The sequence below is a fragment of the Homalodisca vitripennis genome, chromosome 4 (genome assembly GCF_021130785.1).
Source record: "Homalodisca vitripennis isolate AUS2020 chromosome 4, UT_GWSS_2.1, whole genome shotgun sequence".
Classification (NCBI taxonomy): Eukaryota; Metazoa; Arthropoda; class Insecta; order Hemiptera; family Cicadellidae; genus Homalodisca; species Homalodisca vitripennis.
The window spans coordinates 63,300,917-63,326,600 of NC_060210.1; the positions used below are offsets into that span (position 1 = coordinate 63,300,917).

Sequence of the window (25,684 nt, forward strand, 5' to 3'; positions counted from 1 at the left end):
AAGTCATTTTTGCATACTTACAGTTCCATACCCCTCACAAGACGACAATAATTTATTTACAATAACGTCGCCTAAGGGGAATATCGAGGACTTATATGAGGACTTATGAAGCAGGGAAATATGAAGGAAGCCAGAGTAAATCCCTGTAGAAGCCCAATTAAGAGCGCCTTATATGCAGAGCCGTGTAGCGCGTGCCGTATTAGGGCAATAAATAACGGCAATCAGCTTAGGCTTTAAGAGGCACAGCAGATTCCACCCCCTCCCCCCAGCGCACAATATTACCATCTACCATTCCCGTGTTCATATCGCAGTACAAGAACATTGAGGTGAAACTTAATAGATAAACTGAAACGATACTTACCTTCCAAGCTTGTACTTAATAAAATTCAGTTCAGTTTGCATCTTTCGTTTACATACTCGAATTATTTTTTTTCGCTTTTAATAAAATTCAATATATTTTACATTCATTCAACCATAACCGTATTTCATCAGTTTTGTACCAAAAGTAAAATTTCTAAACTGATCATGCGCCTCAAAGACTTTAAACACAAACACTACAAATTTGAAGGAATTTTCAACATTAAACAAAATATTTTAAAAGTATATTGCTTAAGGTAAAATAGAAATTCTTTAATTTAATTGAAATAAATCGTCGCTTCTGAAGAATACACATACCTTTCTCACTACACATTCCCAAAGATGGCTGTCATGATAATCAGCTGTTACCATAGTATAAAGAAAATAATTTGTTACTATTTATTTTAAATTGGCATTAGTTTTATTACATATATTTTCCTGAAAAAATGACGAAAGTAGGCAAAGACTCGTTAAATACCCATCAAACATTATTTCTCCCATTATTAAAAACAAGAGCAGATCTTAACAAATCGCACAAAGAAGTGTCGTAGAAAATAGAAAGTCAACACTGACTAATATAAACACACTGAATAAATATTTAAGGGATTTCTGAAACTACGAAAAGTACAATATATAGCATTTACTAATTGAATATTACGGGTAAACCAATCATAAATTAATAAATAATTTTTAGAGCGATTTTTTTACATAAACATTAAATATTATCTCGTCTCTCTGCTAGTGATAAATGATGATAATTATTAACACAGTCTAGGGTCCCTTAAATACGAAGAAGTTTTGTTAATAAATGAAAATGTTTAGTACACACCACAGAAGTTGTTCATCTTACTACTGCGTCGTCGAGATTAGTCGACATTAACGGAAAGGGATTATCAGCGTCTAGCAGACATGTCACGCTGTACAGGAGGGGGAGGGTACTCACCCCTTCCACCCACCAGTATGACGTCATTCTCATCCCATCACTCTCGGCAAGGCATTTTATTCTTTGATTCAGTTTAAACATTTTGTCAAAATGAGAATTCTGTTCATTGTTGAGGTAGCTTAGAATTTATAAGCTTACATCTAACCTCACGTATTATTATTATTTAAGACATGCAAAAAGGTAAAGCCAATATGATCAGTTATTTAATTTGGTGGAAAGCTTCTGTTAGTAGAGAATGAAAACGTTTGAAGTCTTTAATTGATACGAATTATACGAGTCTGTGACTTGTTTAGCGACCACACCTCAAAATATTACAGCTAATAACGTACAAAAATGGTCAAAGAATGTGTAAATATTCGTAAAATGTAACAATCGCTAAGCCAAGAAAGGCGAAAACATTTATTTCACTAGGAGAATATCGTAGAGGCTTTAAAGGCGGTTGTTTGCGGATAACCAAGATCCCACTTTAATCCGGATCTGTAATAACCCCTGTACTTTGTTTGTTCTGTATCGCAGTACAACAAAAATTGAAAATTCTAAGAAAATATTACGACAACAAATTAACTTTAACACGCTAATGATATAATTCACTAAAGTGATTAATTACCACAACTAAAAACAATTAAATAATAACTTAAAAATTGTACCGCCACAATCAGTCTTAGCTTAAATTATAATCACCTGATATAATGATGCAGTACAAACATTGATTTCATCATATTCTGTGGTTGAAGAAACAAAATTTACTTTTCATAACAAATGTATGTACGTTTTCAAATCTTATTTTAAATTTACATGAAAACTCAACAATTTTACACAAAAGAATAGCAGGGCACGAAACATAATGCACAGACCAATGCCTACAATAGGCAAAATATTTGCCATAAAATCAGTACTGCTTAAAATGTGCAAGATATAAAATATTGGTTCAATCACTAGATTAAAAATCACACCAACCAATATTTATAACTTATTATTTTGTGAGGCCTATCGATAGCAAGGCTATCTTCTTTACACACAGGCTTCACAAAATGAAAAGTATTTAATATTGGTTCTTGTGACATTAAATGTAGTGATTTAATTAAGAATAGCCAATACAAGCTCCATCTACAGCATATAAATATTGTTTAAATTCTCATAGCGGTATTAAGAAAATACAAAATAAAAAACAAAGCAATTACATTAATCGAAATTGCCGTTGTGGTACAGGCAAAACAAATATTTATTAATTATTTAAGTAACACTGGCCATTCACTTAATTAATACTAGGACAATTAACACTTATTGCTCACTTACAACTAAAGCAATAAAAATATTAAGGAACCAAAAGTATGCGAAATGTTACATACATGAAAGAAACAACCTTTAAATATAACGATGCATACGGCTAAAGTAATAAAAATGTTCCCACATGTGTCAATGTAATCTAATACTTGTTTTATATTTTTAGTAAACCGATTACATTTTTACAGCTTAGACAACAGTTATTCAAATTATTTCGGATTTATTTCTTTCATGGAAATGTTACATCTGTAGTGGTGTTGCATAATAATAGTATTATACTGCACGGGTAAGAACCATAACAATACAATAAATAACAAAACACCTTAACTATTAACTAAGCCAACTTGTGAATACATAATGATTCCATTACAAATTCAGTAAAGTTTCTGGTATAATAAAGTTTATTAAAACAGATAACTAGGATAAGTTAATATTGAAAAGTTTTTCCATTCAGTTCACGGATTAATTATAAATTTTTGCTGCTAAAGATGAATTTTGTATTGAAAAGTATTGTCGCCAAACCCAACCTATTGTCCGACCAGTCTAGAAGCTTTCTTTACGAAAGTGGACGAGAAGCATTTAAAAAGGCGGAAATGGAACAATATACCGAATTTATGGAAATTGCATTAACGATTTTATTACGCTACTCAAAGAGTGTTCAAGTTAAATTTGATCTTTCGGGAATATTTTGTGTACAACAGAGATATGGCGGCCGTTACTTGAACTCTTCAATATAGGCCCTAGGAAGAATTTGAAAAGTCAAGGACGCCTTTTTTACGATCTTACTTTAGGCCCTTTTACTATGTGAGATTTCTCATTTCAAGAATTTGCTGAATACGTACCCAGACCTTATTAGTATTTTATATTGTAATTGGTTGTGAATAAAACCCTTAAAATAAAGTTCTAAATATTCAAATACGACATCTTATATGACAAAATCTGAAAAGGAGTCTGTATGAGCATTAATCAGTTTTTAAAACAAGACGTTGACGACCGAAAACAAATCTAATCAGTCTTTAAGATAATCTCAATATTGTTTTTGTGGAGTAAGAGTTCTTATTATTTTGCATACAAAGTTATTATAGCGATTGAATAATAACTATTATAGTTTGGGAAATTTAAAATTGTTTACCGATAAACGCTATTTCCCTTGGTATATACAAATTAATTATAAAGATCAAAAGCCCGTAAGGGCCGGGCCAGCCTGATACTTCTCGAATAGCCAATAAAAAAAACTTTTTACATTAATATAGGACCTAAAAAGCAACTTTTAAACACAATTAATTTATCATCACGTCTAAGCGATGGCGCCTATTTTAAGTCTGCATTTTGCAAACTACTCCATATATAACTTCATAGAATAGATTTGAAAAAGTTGAAGTCAAAAACCAAAATTAGTATGAACAATTATGTTTAAATGGTGGTTCCTCGAAAAATATGTATATGAGTTTTTCGACGTGAAGGAATTTCAAGGTATAATTCCAGGTACAATCGTGGCAGGTCCATTTTAGCTCTCTTCAGTCTTAACTCACTTTTTAAGTTGTTTTTTAAAACCTCGTGAATACAATTAATTATAAAGACTATTTAGTTTGCTGAGCTCAAAATCTTTAATTGGCCAACATATTGTTAGGCGATGTCACTCACGGCACATACATAGTTTTCAGGTTCTTCATGAATAAGCAAAGTTTAGTCTTAACCTTAAACAATTAACTATCAATTCGTCCCGAAAATGTTGGACAACCCCACATGATCACAAACAAAAACTGAATATAAAAGTAGCAATCAGTCATTTTGAAAGCTGTGCTAACTAACTAAATGACCACAACTGAGAGAATGCGCAGACAAACTGCTACACGTAGGAACGTACTCGCCCAAGTTTAAAGTGAACTCACAAGTACGTAATAGCGGAGGAAGTATCTGAATGGTATTCTGTTTCAGACTACGGGTCTACTTGAAGTCAAATAAGTTCACCAGAACGTTATATCTTTTCATGTGCAAGCCTACTAAGCATCGCATACAAAACATGAAAAATATAAGAAAACGAAAAGCGTTTAGACAGTCAAAATGAAACTTTATTTGGACTTGAGTCCAAACATAACAGAACATTATGCAGGCATAACGAAACACCAATAAGGAGAAAGTAGTGAATATTGAATATTTATTTGATCCTAGCCAACGTGAAAGGCTTTAAGTATTCAGCACGTATGAGCCGTGAGGCGCGGTGCAGCATTGGGCTATCTTGTTCAATATTCCAGAGGTTATCCCACTGGTAAATATCCCAGTTGTGCACCCCCTCCACCACCCCAAGGCACCAACCGCTAGCGCCACACCGGCGCTCGTGCTCCTTTCAATTTCGGCTAACTCCTCGCCCCCGCGGCACCGTACACAAACTGTATATATACCTGAAGCTGGTATCGTTTAAAGCACAGATCCTTATACCGCCTTGGACCTCACATTAAACTAAATGTTTCCATGTTCAAAACAGCCGAATTTAATTTGACCAAATCTGTAACCCTTTGACACATATTATTTACCGCATTACACTATATCAAATATACTACTCCAGAATGTTTTCCCTCTCACTTTAAAGTTAGTTTTAATCATTTACTGACTGATTTTAATCCGTGTCAACTATGACAGTGTTTAATACTGTTGCAGTTATCGCGGGCTGCACTACGAAAAAATTCTCTTGAAAAACTCACCGAACAAAAGTTTATCCTAACTTTCTCCAAGTACGCAAACACGAACAAGAGCCAAATCCTCTCCAAAGGAATTTTTGTTCTTGTACTCGGCTAATTCCAAATATACCTGCTAATATTGATAGCCTGTTGAAATTGACTGACTCGTAAAGGATATTTGTAGCAGTTATTAAATTTGAGACAATTTCATTCTAAGTGAAGCATTTATTAGTTCCATCTGATAGTTGTTTACTCGCACTAATGTCGAGGATGCTATTAGGGTTGCTACATCTTACATCCGTCGACACTTGTACAGTTACAACGATGGGGAGTAAACTTCAATCAGCTACTATGGCATTCATTCTTAGACTTCTACCATGAAACTAATAAAATCGTAGGTAATTATTAGTTGTCGTTACGAGGGTGAACTAAAAGACAAACGGATCGATTCAGACACACAATACGAACAACATACCAAGAAAGAAAAGGACACAAATAGAACAAGTGGTAACGAGATTTGATTACTGGAAAACCAACTCTTGTCAACATTTTTCTTCGTATGGTTTAAATAAACTTTTTAATAAAATTGTCCAGTTGTTGAGTATATTGTCGAGTTGTATTCACCACGATGAGTACATTATATCCAGGAAATAAACAGTGAAGTAATTGCATTTTCTTGTGAGGGGTAATATAAATTTTACTTGCCTATAATACAAACTGCTTAAGAAATATATATTAAAATAATGAATTACTTAACTTTTGCATATCATGTATTTATTCAGATATATTACCCTAAATCTGTATACTCTTATTAGTGCGACTAACTCACTATGTACTGCCAAGTAAAGAGTTAGTAGTAGATCAGTAACTCGTTAGCAAGTTTTGCAACGCTTAAAATAAACCTTATGATAAGTAGCAATCATTTGCTTGTAAGAATACATTTTCTTAAATTTTAGTACTAATTGGTCTCCCATTTCGTGCATGGAAACATTTACATGCACTCAGGTATTTTTTGGTCATATTTACATCCAAAGGTATCACGCAACCTTTCGATGGGTTATCGTTAGGTTATCTGGACCAGGCAGTTGCTACGTCACATTACCCATTCGACCAGCTGTATACCTATTACTCCTCGCGTATTTATCCCAGGGGATTAATTATAAGCGGACGAATCATCTGTTATTAATTGCCTGTTACAAACTATGTATGCCACTTTAAAATCTAATGTTAATAGAAAATATAACCTATTTTAAACCAAAACTACTATTAAAAAGGCAAAATACCTTCAACTGCAAAATGAAAACTATTAACCATTATGATGTCGAGGTTCCTTTATTCCCAACTAATGAAGCAGAGCGATAGGACGGGTCTTGTGACGTCATAGTGTCAGGACTCCATCTTGTAATATTCTGGTATTGACTGGTTACAGATTTAGATTGCCAGCAACCGTTATAACACAATATGACAATCGTAATCAGCTAATTGTAATAATCCTAAAGATCACAATATTGTCACATTGGAAAAACTTTACTTTTCTTATCACAGGACAGAATATAAAAAGCTGAAATTGAGAATATATATTCTCTATTGGTATATTAACTTGAAACTGATAAGCAGGCAATAAATACTAACCTACCAATGTATTGTACACAGTGCGTTTAATAAACTCATACAAATCAACATCCTATGACTTTAAAACTACTAATATTGTTTATTTCATGTACATTCTTACAGCCTAACCACTAGAGCTGGAAAAAGCATAGTCTATGTCCGTTACACAATAGTAGGCTACGGAAAAAGTAGAGATTGACTTACCACAATCATCTCGGACGGCTCCAAGACGAAACACTCGTTAGGCCGGCGAGCGCTGCCTCCTGTCCGCTTGCCGAAACTGTAACACCAAACAATCAGTGAGTATTGTGCACGTGCAGCGTACATAAGTATAACACTGTAACTACCATGTTTCAACTCGTTAGGCCGGCGAGCGCTGCCTCCTGTCCGCTTGCCGAAACTGTAACACCAAACAATCAGTGAGTATTGTGCACGTGCAGCGTACATAAGTATAACACTGTAACTACCATGTTTCAACTCGTTAGGCCGGCGAGCGCTGCCTCCTGTCCGCTTGCCGAAACTGTAACACCAAACAATCAGTGAGTATTGTGCACGTGCAGCGTACATAAGTATATAACACTGTAACTACCATGTTTCAACTCGTTAGGCCGGCGAGCGCTGCCTCCTGTCCGCTTGCCGAAACTGTAACACCAAACAATCAGTGAGTATTGTGCACGTGCAGCGTACATAAGTATAACACTGTAAACTACCATTTTTCAACTCGTTAGGCCGGCGAGCGCTGCCTCCTGTCCGCTTGCCGAAACTGTAACACCAAACAACAATCAGTGAGTATTGTGCACGTGCAGCGTACATAAGTATAACACTGTAACTACCATGTTTCAACTCGTTAGGCCGGCGAGCGCTGCCTCCTGTCCGCTTGCCGAAACTGTAACACCAAACATTCAGTGAGTATTTGTGCACGTGCAGCGTACATAAGTATAACACTGTAACTACCATGTTTTCAACTCGTTAGGCCGGCGAGCGCTGCCTCCTGTCCGCTTGCCGAAACTGTAACACCAAACATTCAGTGAGTATTTGTGCACGTGCAGCGTACATAAGTATAACACTGTAACTACCATGTTTCAACTCGTTAGGCCGGCGAGCGCTGCCTCCTGTCCGCTTGCCGAAACTGTAACACCAAACAATCAGTGAGTATTTGTGCACGTGCAGCGTACATAAGTATAACACTGTAACTACCATGTTTCAACTCGTTAGGCCGGCGAGCGCTGCCTCCTGTCCGCTTGCCGAAACTGTAACACCAAACATTCAGTGAGTATTTGTGCACGTGCAGCGTACATAAGTATAACACTGTAACTACCATGTTTCAACTCGTTAGGCCGGCGAGCGCTGCCTCCTGTCCGCTTGCCGAAACTGTAACACCAAACATTCAGTGAGTATTTGTGCACGTGCAGCGTACATAAGTATAACACTGTAACTACCATGTTTCAACTCGTTAGGCCGGCGAGCGCTGCCTCCTGTCCGCTTGCCGAAACTGTAACACCAAACATTCAGTGAGTATTTGTGCACGTGCAGCGTACATAAGTATAACACTGTAACTACCATGTTTCAACTCGTTAGGCCGGCGAGCGCTGCCTCCTGTCCGCTTGCCGAAACTGTAACACCAAACATTCAGTGAGTATTTGTGCACGTGCAGCGTACATAAGTATAACACTGTAACTACCATGTTTCAACTCGTTAGGCCGGCGAGCGCTGCCTCCTGTCCGCTTGCCGAAACTGTAACACCAAACATTCAGTGAGTATTTGTGCACGTGCAGCGTACATAAGTATAACACTGTAACTACCATGTTTCAACTCGTTAGGCCGGCGAGCGCTGCCTCCTGTCCGCTTGCCGAAACTGTAACACCAAACATTCAGTGAGTATTTGTGCACGTGCAGCGTACATAAGTATAACACTGTAACTACCATGTTTCAACTCGTTAGGCCGGCGAGCGCTGCCTCCTGTCCGCTTGCCGAAACTGTAACACCAAACATTCAGTGAGTATTTGTGCACGTGCAGCGTACATAAGTATAACACTGTAACTACCATGTTTCAACTCGTTAGGCCGGCGAGCGCTGCCTCCTGTCCGCTTGCCGAAACTGTAACACCAAACATTCAGTGAGCATTTGTGCACGTGCAGCGTACATAAGTATAACACTGTAACTACCATGTTTCAACTCGTTAGGCCGGCGAGCGCTGCCTCCTGTCCGCTTGCCGAAACTGTAACACCAAACATTCAGTGAGTATTTGTGCACGTGCAGCGTACATAAGTATAACACTGTAACTACCATGTTTCAACTCGTTAGGCCGGCGAGCGCTGCCTCCTGTCTGCTTGCCGAAACTGTAACCATTTTTCATGTATCAGTTTGGTACTTTAAATGTAAGGATACTATTAAAACCTCAATGTGCACTAATGAAAAATATTCAGCGAATTTTCCAATAAGAATTACTTTACGTGGATAATACGTTTAAGCCTTTATTTGCAAGAGCCGAATGCTAATTCAATATTACGCTGATATATTAAATTTTTTGGGTTACATTCACATTTTATTCATTCATTCATTTCATTTGTGCACGTGCAGCGTACATAAGTATAGCACTGTAACTACCACAAGTATAACAATGTTTCTACTTGGTAAACTGTCAGTTCACAAGAAAACACTGATGGTAATGGAGGAAGAATGACACCGACACCAAACTGCTATATTTTATTTTATTAAAATGTGAGATGGATGAAACGTACATCCAAACAATATCTTTTAGTACTGGCTCACCATTAGATCAAAATAATTATTCTCAACCTGGTAATGCTAATAAGGTGTATCGGTGAACTATCTATTTCGTCGTGATTGTGTAAATACACAAAGTTGTACAATAAACCAACATACCTATATTAAGAAATCCAAATATACCTCTACATAGTGCGCTACTAATGAAAAGCAATCTTAAATTATTATTTCTTAGATTATACTTCACAGGTGAACGTTTACCACAGCCCTCGGTTTAATGTGTAAATCAACGTTTAGTAGTTCTATAATTAAAATAAGACTAACAACAACTCGCATTTGCATTTGTGGTTTCACTCTGGCGATTCACCTAATGACTCGGGACACTACCAAGATTTGAACACTTTCATTACAGTTTGCTCTAGTGAATACTCGCAAAGCTTGAATTGCTTTCTCTCACAAACTCAACCAGATATCATCTGGCATCATTTGGCGGGCACCCGAGTAACAGCTTGACGGTAACAACCCAACAGGATAATGACATGCTTTCTCATCGTGTGCAACAACCTTCATGATGAAACATACGTAATTACCATTTGAAGTTGAAAAGTAATATGAACTTGTAACAGCTTGACGGTAACAACCCAACAGGATAATGACATGCTTTCTCATCGTGTGCAACAACCTTCATGATGAAACATACGTAATTACCATTTGAAGTTGAAAAGTAATATGAACTTGTAACAGCTTGACGGTAACAACCCAACAGGATAATGACATGCTTTCTCATCGTGTGCAACAACATTCATGATGAAACATACGTAATTACCATTTGAAGTTGAAAAGTAATATGAACTTGTAACAGCTTGACGGTAACAACCCAACAGGATAATGACATGCTTTCTCATCGTGTGCAACAACCTTCATGATGAAACATACGTAATTACCATTTGAAGTTGAAAAGTAATATGAACTTGTAACAGCTTGACGGTAACAACCCAACAGGATAATGACATGCTTTCTCATCGTGTGCAACAACCTTCATGATGAAACATACGTAATTACCATTTGAAGTTGAAAAGTAATATGAACTTGTAACAGCTTGACGGTAACAACCCAACAGGATAATGACATGCTTTCTCATCGTGTGCAACAACCTTCATGATGAAACATACGTAATTACCATTTGAAGTTGAAAAGTAATATGAACTTGTAACAGCTTGACGGTAACAACCCAACAGGATAATGACATGCTTTCTCATCGTGTGCAACAACCTTCATGATGAAACATACGTAATTACCATTTGAAGTTGAAAAGTAATATGAACTTGTAACAGCTTGACGGTAACAACCCAACAGGATAATGACATGCTTTCTCATCGTGTGCAACAACCTTCATGATGAAACATACGTAATTACCATTTGAAGTTGAAAAGTATATATGAACTTGTAAGCTTGACAGCTTGACGGTAACAACCCAACAGGATAATGACATGCTTTCTCATCGTGTGCAACAACCTTCATGATGAAACATACGTAATTACCATTTGAAGTTGAAAAGTAATATGAACTTGTTACAGCTTGACGGTAACAACCCAACAGGATAATGACATGCTTTCTCATCGTGTGCAACAACCTTCATGATGAAACATACGTAATTACCATTTGAAGTTGAAAAGTAATATGAACCTGTTACCTCACTACCATAACTTTGTGTTCTTGTAAATTTTTGTTACGTATAAAAATTAACTCCCTTGTTCAATTCAAAGTGACTGACATTCACTACTTTTCCTAAAACACTATGTATGCAACATCCCGTTTATATTTTACATATACACTGTACATACAATTATTTAACATTAATGGCACACTGTTCACATTTCACATGTGACATTTTGTTAATACGGACAATAATATTTGTACTCCAAATCCAATTCAATAATGGTTAAAGTTATAAAAATAACATTTTAAATCACATCTGTGTTACGATAGTGTTTATTAATTCTTGGCAATCTCGTCATTAAGATACCGCTGTTGATCTCTGGGTCATGTGTAACAGGATTGTTCACCAGTCTAAACACTTCGTATTTCTCTATAGTTTATGTGTAATTTCTCTAGGGACAAAATAATACAAAATATTTAAAAACTTAATTAAAATGAACAATCTGACTGGTAAAGACGTAGATTACACAAATTATAAGAGTTTGCCACCTGTCCTACTATCGTTGTAACATTTTCATGTTGATATTATTAAAATTACACATACAAACAAAGTAACCAAATCTGAGTAGGAATAAATTGAGGAGAATTATATAAAAGTTTAAACTTCACGTTCCATAATTACTCTGCAATCATAGTTGCCAGAACAATTTATCTCGCGAAGTGAGTGCAAGGCTTACCTTCCGCAGACATAAATCAGACATAATATATCAGACCCTACTATGACTTGGTCTGCTGACAGAGAGTGCCACATCACACAAACTGTACAGCTGACAAGTATACAATGTTGTACCAGCTATAAGGGATACTGTCAGCTAGGGGGACGGGTGGCAACCAATCTCGCGAAGTGAGTGCAAGGCTTACCTTCCGCAGACATAAAGCAGACATAATATATCAGACCCTACTATGACTTGGTCTGCTGACAGAGAGTGCCACATCACACAAACTGTACAGCTGACAAGTATACAATGTTGTACCAGCTATAAGGGATACTGTCAGCTAGGGGGACGGGTGGCAACCAATCTCGCGATGTGAGTTCAGGGTTTAACTACCGCAAAAAAAAAGCCACAGCCTCATTCTCTATATCAGAACACCATCTGTTCTTTGAACCACATCTCGACTCTGGCTATTATTACCATTGGAAATTTGGAAAAGAGGGATGGGGATGAATATAATAATAATAATACCTTGAATTTACAGTTTGTATTATCGGACACTGTTACTTCCTCCAAACAAAACTCTCTAAAATGTTCATTCATCCTTCTTTATCAATTTAATTCTAAATCCACTGTACTCAATTACTTCCACTGACGCTTTTTTCAAACCTTAATGTGTCTACTTTAATACAATGTTTGTTGTGTCATGTTCTTAATCGACCTGTATAGGTTTACACAACGTTATAAAATAGATTAACTAGCATTTAGATTTTCGCACCTCAAGAGACCACGAATCACTAGTTAAGTTATATATCAACAGGAATAAAAAAGGGTAACGTTTGCGAAACTCTAACTCATGGTCAATACTTGTTTGCAGGCTCACATAATACGCACATGACGAAATTGCTGAAATGACCACGAATAGTTTTAGTTATCTCGTAAATAAAAGCAGCGACCACTGTTTAAAAAATATTATGTGTTATACTAGGTCCATAGAAGTATATTAGTATAAAAAGTAAAGTGATTTCGTTGCAAACACGAGTAGGGAACATGCTACAATTACGTGCTACATAGTGTGGATTGCATGTAATGTTTTATGTCATTAGTCATAAAATTACAGCAATAATAAGCTTTGATTGGTTACAAATTGTCGGTAATGTCTCCCTGATTAAAGTGTGATAATCTATAATGTTCCTTAAAAAGCAGTGAATTTGGTAGGAATGTTCGAAATACAGATCTTAAAATTATACTTAGTTAAAAATATTCTAGGGATATCATTTTTAAACACTTAACATGGCAAATGTACTCAGTTTTAATCCTCTCCAACATCGTAACAAAATGAGGGATAAATTAAATACAGATTATAACTATTTCTCGTAACATAAACACAAACGAACGGACAGAACTATTAATGTTTTATTTCTCGTTTTTATTCATAAGTTGTGAACGCCAGCTGGTGGATCTTTATAAACAGCGGAAACTTGAGAGCATTATTTAAAATAATTTGTTTTATGGCGCGGAACGCAATATCAAGGTCAAGTTTGGTATGAGAGCAAAGGAACAAAAAAGCAACACGAATGTAAAGTTTCAGCTGATGTTAGATTCACGAGTAAAAAGTACAAACAAGCGTATCGACCGAAAAAATAACAGAGGCAAAAAGAGAACACTGAAGTAATGGCTGCAGGCCACATAGTAGGGCCGTGACAATTATTTTTGGAACTCGCTATGGAACACAGCAATGAGAGGGTGTGGGGAGGGGATGTAGGGAGGGGCACTTTGAGAACCACCTCACAACCCTCTGTCCACCCCCACAACTGTTGCTCCCTCAGTCGTGTCGCTGCTAACTTGTATTCCCACATTAAACTTAGTTGTAAACATACACTAACGCAACCTTGGGTTTGCTCGCCTTAGGGAATAACTGAATGTCAACTGTCTGTAGGTATATTTATTTCCCATATAATATATAAAAAAAATATTCAACAACGAGAAATTATATGGAATGTATTAATGAAACCGAGAGGGGTTCACAAAATCGAGTATATAGATACGCCTACAGTTTAGCAGGAAGTTACTCGCAAGGAGTCTAGATTGCAAATTATTCCATAGAAAATTATTACACAACATCCATGTGTAGACTGCAACTGAAAAGAATCATATAATTTATTATATTATAAAAGTGAGAAGCATTGGCATTTTTTATTTAAACATTTTACAACTATGCCTATAAAAATGGAACTATTTGTAACTTTTACAATGAAGTTTCAATTTTAAGTTGAATCCCTAACAAAAATCACAACTCCCTACCTATCTCAGGATATCCACACGAGTATTGCAGAAGTACCTTAAGTGCCGCTATGGCCGAGGGGGAGGGGATGAGAAGGGGGTCCATTATTTCCTCTTTACTTTAAAGTACACGGCAAGGACTAGACTTCACGATCACTGACAAATGGTAAATGTAATTCCTCCCTCCAATAGACCACAAAGTGAATTTATTGATAATCTGAATAATAGTCTGTATAATGGAAACTTGCCATGACAAATAACAAGAGAATAGAATGGATATATAATTAAACTAGCGTAAATAAGAGAGAGAAACTACTTGACATGTTCTAAATAATCTGAATTACTAGGTTTCAATTAAAGTTCAATTAAAATATTTTATAGCAATATTACATCCAATTACTTGTAATAGATAATCAAATATGTTCAAAGCCCCACTAGAAGCAAAACAAGTTGTACTAGGCAGTGAAGTAAATAATAAATAAAGATAAAAAACCTCTCATGATATTAAGATAAAAAGTTATTAGTTTAAAATACTATATATATACATAAAACAAAATTCTTCAGCTGCGGACAAATACTAGATTTGTTAGTATACGTTTAATTCTTAAATTTAAAGAACTATGTTACATGTTAAATCTCACTTAGAGCTACACATCGCGAACTTCAAAATCCTCATCACTAATAAGGCGTTTGGTGTCATAAACATAGTAAACATTAGCTTAGTTCTTCTCCTTTTTCTTCACTTTACAATATGAAATGTTCGTTTACAAATTCTAATATGCACCTACTCTGAGGAATATCACATCAGCATTGTGCCAGTACGGAAATTATGAAGCGAATGTAATCACTAACGCTCCGAAGGCTTCCATTGACAATGTCTCTGTGACAACTACTGTCACTAACAATTTCCAATCCACATTTTGGAACTTCCAGGCACACGAGCAGTATGCACCCACTCTTAGGAATAATTCATATCACCATTTTGCCAGTACGGAAATTGTTAAGCAATGTATTCCACTGAGAATATATCCGTGACAACTGTTGTCACTAACAATGTCCAATCCACATCTTGGAACTTCCAGGCACACGAGCAGTATGCACTCACTCTTAGGAATAATTCATATCACCATTTTGCCAGTACGGAAATTGTTAAGCAATGTATTCCACTGAGAATATATCCGTGACAACTGTTGTCACTAACAATTTCCAATCCACATTTTGGAACTTCCAGGCACACGAGCAGTATGCACCCACTCTTAGGAATAATTCATATCACCATTTTGCCAGTACGGAAATTGTTAAGCAATGTATTCCACTGAGAATATATCCGTGACAACTGTTGTCACTAACAATGTCCAATCCACATCTTGGAACTTCCAGGCACACGAGCAGTATGCACTCACTCTTAGGAATAATTCATATCACCATTTTGCCAGTACGGAAATTGTTAAGCAATGTATTCCACTGAGAATATATCCGTGACAACTGTTGTCACTAACAATTTCCAATCCACATTTTGGAACTTCCAGGCACACGAGCAGTATGCACCCACTCTTAGGAATAATTCATATCACCATTTTGCCAGTACGGAAATTGTTAAGCAATGTATTCCACTGAGAATATATCCGTGACAACTGTTGTCACTAACAATGTCCAATCCACATCTTGGAACTTCCAGGCACACGAGCAGTATGCACTCACTCTTAGGAATAATTCATATCACCATTTTGCCAGTACGGAAATTGTTAAGCAATGTATTCCACTGAGAATATATCCGTGACAACTGTTGTCACTAACAATGTCCAATCCACATCTTGGAACTTCCAGGCACACGAGCAGTATGCACTCACTCTTAGGAATAATTCATATCACCATTTTGCCAGTACGGAAATTGTTAAGCAATGTATTCCACCGAGAATATATCCGTGACAACTGTTGTCACTAACAATGTCCAATCCACATCTTGGAACTTCCAGGCACACGAGCAGTATGCACCCACTCTTAGGAATAATTCATATCACCATTTTGCCAGTACGGAAATTGTTAAGCAATGTATTCACACTGAGAATATATCCGTGAGAATATATAACTGTTGTCACTAACAATGTCCAATCCACATCTTGGAACTTCCAGGCACACGAGCAGTATGCACCCACTCTTAGGAATAATTCATATCACCATTTTGCCAGTACGGAAATTGTTAAGCAATGTATTCCACTGAGAATATATCCGTGACAACTGTTGTCACTAACAATTTCCAATCCACATCTTGGAACTTCCCAGGAACTTCCAGTATGTACCCACTCTGAACGAGTAGTATGAACTTTACCAGTATTGATCATAGGATCCGACGATTCAGAGAATTTAGAAAACTTATTTCAACTTTTTACTGTTATGTTATTTAATCAGGTTTAGCGAAATACATTACATTAAAACTTAGTTAAGTATGTATGAGCAATACGACAGAATATTACTTGAGAGTGTATAAATAAACAGACACAAAACAACATCATTCGACTTCCATAACCGAATTGATGTAGTGCATAAAGTGGCTTTAACATCAAAAGACGACCAAAGCCAACGTTCTCCCCCAGCCACTGAGCGATGCACATCAAAGCGAGCGAACTTTACCGACGGTATTTGATACGCGCGGCGCGGCCCCGCGGCTCGCAGTTCCTGTTCGTTATTTCAGCATCTCTGATAGCGGCTATGACGTCACAGCTACTATACACCATCTACGTACAGCATTTGTACAGTTTTTATTTTCACACTACAGTTTAGTGTAACGTTAAACTCATACGAGTAAAACGTCATAAACTGTAAAAAACTGAACTTTTAAGAATTTTCAATTTGGATACTCTATGCACTTTGTTATAATGAGAGTTACGCAATATTCCATAAGTTATACTGAGTTACATTAGTACCTTATAAAAAGTTGTATTACAATATTTCAAGTTATTAAATGTACTTCTGCTGCTTGATCATACTGGCCGCCCAACTGATTAAGACATACAGTACTGTGAATGTTGAGTTGAGAACTCTAGTTCGCCTCCCTCTTAGTGCAGCGTCTGGGATTTGACGCTGTCACAGACCCGGAATCTGAAGTCTGTTTGTTTGAAGAGATCCAAAAGAAGTCTTCGTCACGTAGACTACAACATGTAGTATAAACTAAATGAAAATGTATTATTATTGTCTCATCAGGTGCACAATTTCAGATACCAGACGCTACACTAAGAGGAAGGTTAACTCCATAAACTCAACATTCACATTGAATCGATCCTTCCCATCGTAGCTTCGTTGTGTGTATATAAACAATACTGTTCCGGCAAAAATAAAAACTACAATACAACTAACAATGCTGCAATGAATAATATATATTTTAATTAATAAGTGCCCAGTGAATCTGAAAACACTGGCTTCGGCCTTAGTGATCGCATAATTAATTGTCGCTTCTAAATAGCCTAGACACACACAGGACTAGCCTGCAGAACGTATTGGGGGGGAGGGGTAAAGCTTACATAATTTAGAACTGATACTTCATTCCAAGCTACAATTAACATAATGTGAGTTAATGTGACGTATAGCTATTGTTAAGATAATATGAAATATCTTAACGTTTTATTAAACTTAGAGCAATTTCATTTCAACACTACCGACATCCAACAACTTTTAAAGCAGTTTTTGAAAATGCGTTATCAGTTTAAGACTTCGTACTAAAGTTGGCGTTGGAGTAAATTTGGTTTTCCACACACCAAAATAGGCGGAGCAGTGTCCCTTTGTCAGTGGCGAGGCGTTAAGTGCAAATGAGAATAAAAATTACCAAATTGTGTATTTAATTTATTAATTTCGTTCAAATAATTCAATAATTCAAATAGTTTGTGTAGTTAACAATGTGTTTCATTTATTTATATTTTAAGTATGTATAATATATCATACTACTTTTGTAACTGTTGATATTGTTTTGAGCTTGATTTGTAGAGCCAACTCTCTATCCAAACTCCGCATACGTAACTAAGTTTATGTTCACATTTTTTGTTGGGAATGTTTCAGAGCACAGATGGTTCGGATTATTTTCACTTTACTTGACTATTTCCAAAACTGTGATAAGAATTGACATAACCAGATAATTGCATTGTGCAAATGCAAGATATACTTCGCTTTTTTAAGCTTATTTAACTGGACAGTTAAGCTTATTTAACTGGACAGTTAAGCTTATTTAACACAGAGCACACTCGAAGCACAACACAGAAAGCGTCGACTCTGGCAATATAACGGTTAATTATTTCTCGCAGAATAAAACAAATGACATTGATGTTAAAGGATTCAACATTCGAAATTTCACTGATAGTATTACCTCCTGTAGTATTTTTTTTTTCTATTTGCCTTTTTTTAGATGAAAGTGAAAGATATTGTATAAAATTGAAATACTCCAAAATATGTTATAACAATACTAGAAGGGCAATACAAAACCTTTTTCAGTTGAAAAAAAAAATGCTAAAGTGAGTGGGGAAGTGACTATTTAACAAACTGTATAAATAGAAACGAATGTCACTGAAATGAACGTACATATTGTCCTCTAAACAACGTATAGAGTAATGGATGAGTAGCGAATATTGTGTGATCTGAACACATGAAAACCTGCACTCGTCCCAAAAGCGATATGACATTACTGACATGAAAAACCAATACTGAAAACGAACAATCCCGGCGCGGGAAGCTCTCACTGCGCTCAGCCAGTATAGCGGTACAAGTGCTCTACAGTCTACAGCATAATACCACTATTGTAGCGCATATTATCGAGTGAAGCAGCCCGAAACAATCACTAAATATTATATGCATTAATGAGTGAACTACATTAAACCGTACATTTTTACCGCATTGTCACGTGAGATTACAATATCAGTATTTGAACAATTGCCAACATAAATAACTTGAACGTCCACTGGCAAACATTTGTTTATTCCCCAAATGAACTGTTGGCTCTCGCTTATATATATATATATATATATATATATATATATATATATATATATATATATATAAATAACGCATTGTACGTTTGTGAAGCTACAAATTACTAGTTTAGCTGCTGCATATGCATCGAATAACTAAACTGCATTACAGTGATGCTATGTTTGGTTACAAGCGTACGTAGTCGAATGATAATCAACCTGATAACTGTAACCTGATTTTCCTTGGTTCACGTATTGTTCGTACGCAATCACTAATCACGTTATTATGGGACCTGATCATAGATTAATACATTCATCGACGAACATTTTTCTTCCATCAGACTTTACATTGGTATTAATGTATTCAGTTTTTCATGGAAATGAGTTCATGACCTTATTACAATACAATTGAGCAATATGAAACTTGCGAACCATGGTAAGACCCTTATCTATGTTTTAAAGGCCAATGTCACTAAGCAGCCTGAAAGTGAAAGATAAAAAGTTAATTTACAAGATACCACTTCACTGAGCAGAGCAGAAACTTTTAAACACCTGACAACATATTGTAGGGAGTTCCTCGATTATTTCGATTCGGAACGGCATATTTGACGAAAAGGCCGGAGTAGTGTTGGCGAAGGGAGGAACAGAATCATGAAAAGCCTTCTTACTCCGCACGCTCTTCATCAGGATATTGTCTGGAAAATATACAGCGGGCTTTTTGCACATTTTGCTTATTAGAAGCTTATAGGCCGGAGTGGTGATGGCGAGGCGAGGAAGAGAATCACGAAAAGCCTTCTTACTCCACACGCTCTTCATCAGGATATTGTCTGGAAAATATACAGCGGGCTTTGTGCACAAGGGACAATACCACGCCACTGGTTCGGTTTTACTTTGGCACATTTTGCTTATTGGAAGCTTATAGGCCGGAGTGGTGAGGGCGAGGCGAGGAAGAGAGTCATGAAAAGCCTTCTTACTCCGCACGCTCTTCATCAGGATATTGTCTGGAAAATATACAGCGGGCTTTGTGCACAGGGACAATACCACGCTACTGGCCGGGTTTTCCTTTCGCCATTCTCATCGTCCGGTACTCTCTGTTCTAATTGAATTTACCATCGTCCATTCACTGTGGTAAAAAAAATTTCAAAAGTCTTTTTATCTAACATACGACTCACGCTTTGAACTTAAACTTTCTTTCATCCTACAACATTTATTTCGTTTACTTCGCAAACAAAAACATAATTGATTTTAATATTAATATTAGTAAAAATATAATTATTAGTATTATAATTAATTTTTAATGTCTGTTGTATTGCGTCAAAAAGTGTTCACTTCAGTGATGGTAACAGCGCAGTGACATGATACAGCAGACACAACAGCGATACCAGCCAGATTTATTCCATCTGTTTTGTCAACTCGACGACTGCAGTGGCTTGGATTTACTGGACCACTACACCGCAAACATGTTACTGCATCTTTAAATGTGAGCAAATCACTGCAATGTGCACAATCACTGGAAACAATGTAAGCGGAATTCGCGATTTGATAAATCACTACTCGAGTTTCAGAGTGAAGCTTACATTGATGGATTTTTATTAACGTTATTCGTTGTATCTCGCTTATAAACCAGATGTATGAGCTCTTTCGTTTATTATGTATAAATAATACCAGTTATTGTGACCCTTTATAAAAATATTCCGTAATAAAATAGACAAAAACCAATCATAGTTGTTCAACTTTATTAAAAATATGATATTTTCAGTGTAAAACTTAAATAAAAACAATTACCACTTTATTTCTGTGTTAGTTTTACAAACAGTTTGGTTAATTTGATTCCTCCTATTGCTAATTTCAGCGCTATGCACAACGCAATTGATATCAACACAAGGGCTTGTCCAAAGGGCTACGGCCACTGTGACTACTATCAACACTATAAATACACACAACTGTGTAGCTGGCCGCGCAAACACCTCTTACCTGCCTGCTGAAAACCATCAATGTTACCAATATGAAAATAAAACCTAATGTCTTCATTTATTGATTTATTTTAATACTTTTATAAAATATATCAATCCAAGTTATCTTTATGAAGAGTACATGGGGATTGAAAGTTTTTTTTTTACAGACTTTAGGATATTGTCCCACGGACCAAACGAAAAAAAAGGAATGTCTCTCTCTATTTAAAAAAAATGTGTATACTAAAAACTAATCCACCAACTTTAATCTCACTTTGGATAGCTCGTTATGTTGATAGCTATAAATAAAAATGATCGGCCAAAACTGAAATTAAATTTTAAACGGCGGGTATTTAAATGTTTAACGTCTAAGAGAATTAAAATGCATTAAGATATTAAAGTTATATACTAATTGCAAGCTTAGTCCACTCATCCAAGCCCTATCTGAAGTTTGTTCACAGTAAGAAACCGGATCAAAAATGGTACAAAAAATCATAAACAATGATTAGCTAAAGCCCTGACAGAACGTAACGAAAAGATAGCGCACAGACGTACAGACAGACAAACGGGCTGACCTTTTGACCCCAGAATCAATAACGTTATTTCTTAAACCAAAAGATTCTAGGATCAAAACGCCAAAGAGCATTCCATTCGTCTGTCAGCACTTCTATTGCTCCTCTGTGCGATTACTCTTCATAGAACAATCCAGGAGACTTATAATATTATAGATTCCTCTTGCTCCAGGGAGATCTTAATGATTTTACTATCAAAAGTTCAAAGCGCAGTCTGTTCGTCTAAAAGCCGTCTATGCGATATCTTTCATAACGTTGTCTCGGGTCCATTGATACTACGTTGTAACCTTCACATTAGATTATATAGATTATAGTCTGGTAATCGTGGTTGTAAAATTCAAGTATTTAATATAATTACTGCAGTAACAGTGCGCAAAGGACGTTCGTCCAAGATATCTACCACACACTATTGCCAAGAACCTCTGGACAACAATAAGTAAATAAATAACAATGTGTCAACATCCGGTGCTTGACTTTTTCTAAACAGTATTGCCTTATTAAATTACCACGACCCTCTCGCTAAAAATACTATTAATTTACCAATGACAGTTTATATGGTAGACTTACGTAAGCGTCATACCGCACGCCATGTTGCCATAAGGATTTTAAATATATATCAAAATGTTTTGTTACACTACTTTTAAAGCAGTCTTCTAGGATTGGAATAGTTGTTTTATTTTATAAGTTGTACGTTTTTCCCAACTATATCAGAGTTCACTACATTTGTAAAACCAGGATTGACGAATGTTTTTATTTCTTTTATAAAAAACATTGATTTCTTATGAAAATAGATTACAGATTAAAAAAAACTCAATGTATGGACATCAATTGGCTACTGGAGAGACTCATTTTAATACCATGGCATTTAATTGATTATATTTTAATAATACCATGTGACAGATACAGTAGAGATAAACGTCTATTCGTATAAATCAAACTCGCTCTTACTCGTTAAAACTGTTACGATCACTAAAATCAACAAGTAAAGACACATAAGTATACCATTGTTAAAACTAGTCTGTAAGGTTACAGAAGTAAACGAACCTTAGAAGTGATAATACCTCGCCACTCAACAAAATAAAAACTACTTGTGCCGTATTATCATTCAAAATAACCCATTGAGGAGGACAGTTCGAACCGGTTAAAGGAACGATCACGGGGACAAACAAACCGTGGCCCTGCGATATCTGTAAACACAGGACATCAAACGGTCTAATAATAGGAGCGGTGCCTCGAGCAGCGTAGTCGAGTTGTTCATTCACACCGTCTCTTTTTATATCGAGCACTCAGAGAATTAGAGGCGATTGTGAGGATCACCTCTGGCCACAGTGCCGTGGTCATGTAAGACGCTTGTGCAGCAAACCATCATTCCGATATTGGAAATTGTTAGACGACGTTGGAGAGCTAACTCACAGAACAAGAATTTAATCTTTTAGTCAACATCAGTCGTCCATCTTCTAGATTGAGAACTGAAAACCGACATGAACTTATTGTTCCACTATAGACAGACCGATAATGCTCACTCTTAACTTAACATTTCTCAAGTTCGTGACTTGAGACATTACAAATAAACTTTTTAGAAATTAAATTAATTTAAGACATTAAATTTTTTTAGAAATTGCCTATTAGGGTTTTTTCATTTATTGGAAAGAACTTCATCATAACCCACGACCATTTAGACAGCGTCTCAAAGATTCCATGGCGAATGTTGCAGGGTTGAACTCCAGAAGTCTTTGTAGGTTTAATTAAACAGAAGATAGAATCACCTTAAAATACGACTACGAAATTCGTGTAATTACATGTTGGTATGGCAATAACTGAAAAGGAAGAGAATATGTCGGAAATGAATTTAACGTTTATCGATTATAGATATAAGGGTCAGGCAGAAAATCAACAAAAAGTAATCCTGAAGAAAGGAGGGAAACAGTGGGATGCACGAGTAGCATTCGGTTGAATACGGAGCAAATTAGGACCCATCTCTTGTCCAAAACTGATATACTAGACAAGAAATGTGAAAAGATAAGATATTCTTTTTCTTCCACAGTGACAATCTATGCACTCTATGGTATTTGTAATGCAAACTTTGATCTAAGTTTTCGGGATTTTACAATTAGGATGATTGAAAATGGAAGATTTCAATGAGAACTGAATCACTATTGGCAGGCTCGCGAACGTTTAGAATCTGTGAGCTGTTATAGGGCGATATGAACACAAGTTCCAGGAACTGTATGTTCAGTATTGGTATTCAAAACACAATCCGACCCTTCCCCCCCCGCCCTACCGAAACAAGAAGACGGGTGCGGTACTGAGCTCTCCACAGAGCATTGTACGCGTAATTAATAACGTGCTCTCTCCTATATCGTCTCGTACCTGCCGTGTTTGCCTTTGTGGCTAGGCTGCACTGCTCACTATCGCTCCGGAGCTTTTGTTCTCATCCACACATAGTATATAACTATTTGATCAAACTATCAATACTACATGTGGCTATTAATATGATAATAACTATCAAGTTAGTTGATCTTTTATTGCATTAACATCTATATACAATAGCAGAGTATTGTCACTGATTGGAGTAGAACAAAAAAGGTGAATTAAGTTTTTGTGACTCTATACTGTCAATGAAAGTGCGCTTTGGTTCGAGACAGGGACTTCATCAATACGGAACTAAAGGCAGGGACAACTTTAGAGTCCATAATAGCCATATACTGACAGTCTCAGCACTCACCACATCAGGTCGGCATCAGTTTAATCAACAAGCTCCCTGACAATATGAAAATTCGAACAATCAAAACCAATTCAAAACTCGTCTAAAATGCCTGTTGGCATCAACAACATTCTATTCGCTAGAGAAGTTTAGGATACGTCGTTGGAATATTTAAAAATATCTGAAATTAATAAAATTTAAAAAAAACAGTGTGAATGAGTAAAATGTAAGTCTGGCTGTGTGGGAATGTGTCGAGTATTTGCTGTTTGAATATGAATATATTGACGACTGTTATACAGTGTGACATAGTAAAAGCAATAAAGGGATTATTATTAAGACAATGACAGATTTGAATTTTGTGAGGTGGCGGTTGCGACTGGTTAAAACGATCATAGATATCTTTCCTCTTACCGAGCCTCTTTCCACTTCGGGAAAAAATCACGGAATAATGAATGTGTTTGATTTTTGAGCTGTTCGCCGAACAACTTGTACGGCACGCAGTGAAGATATTGCCACTGCGCGCCTTGCCTTGCCGCTGCGCGCCATGCCTTTCCGCTGCCGCCAGAGCTAATGTTTAATTACGCCAACACGTGCGCCGCTTTTCAGTCGAATATCCAATTAAAACCCCCATTGCTAACGACCCTCTCTCCGAGCTTTCAAAATTAAATGTTCTGTCTTTTATTAATTCCTTCTTCTCCGTTATTAGGTAAGTTACTCACGGCTATCTCCACACCCCGGGATTAGTTGCTGGGCGAGCATGTATGAGCCAGCACGTTAGTACATGCCTACCTTCTAACTAGAGTTGGATTGTGTAATATTTTACATGTATGTCGCCTGATGGAATGACAAAGAGTTAAGAAGTTTATTTTTTGGCGGTGGAAGGATTGTGAGGGAAACAGGATTTTTCCGGACATTTGCCATCGTTCAGTGAAACAAAAATCAGTAACAGAATGTCAGGAATCAAAACCAAAAAGTTGTGTGTCAACTTCACTAACACTAAAACATGCACTTAATAAAAACTATACACAATACTAATCATTAAAACTGAACTACAGAATACAGGTCACTCACTATACGTCTGCATTCGTCTACCATCCACCTACGACACGTGGTAGGCTTAGGCGTGCCAAAACGCTTTGGTGTGATTTGTTTATTTTAACCTAGTTTGTAATTATGTATTAGGTTAGTTATTTACCCGAAGAAGAGATCAGATTGCAGATCTCGAAACGTAGTGTTACTGATTTTTTGT

General features: G+C 36.4%; 1 protein-coding gene across 4 annotated transcripts in view; it reads right to left on the reverse strand.

Moving 5' to 3' along the window:
- The window catches only part of LOC124359397 (rap guanine nucleotide exchange factor 2), a 483,874-nt gene that overhangs the window by 118,232 nt on the left and 339,958 nt on the right, over positions 1-25,684 (reverse strand). For all 4 annotated transcript variants that reach the window (XM_046812105.1, XM_046812108.1, XM_046812104.1 and 1 more), the window contains one exon: positions 7,078-7,153. In XM_046812105.1, coding sequence (XP_046668061.1) covers positions 7,078-7,153 — 76 coding nt within the window. The remainder of the gene's footprint in view (positions 1-7,077; positions 7,154-25,684) is intronic.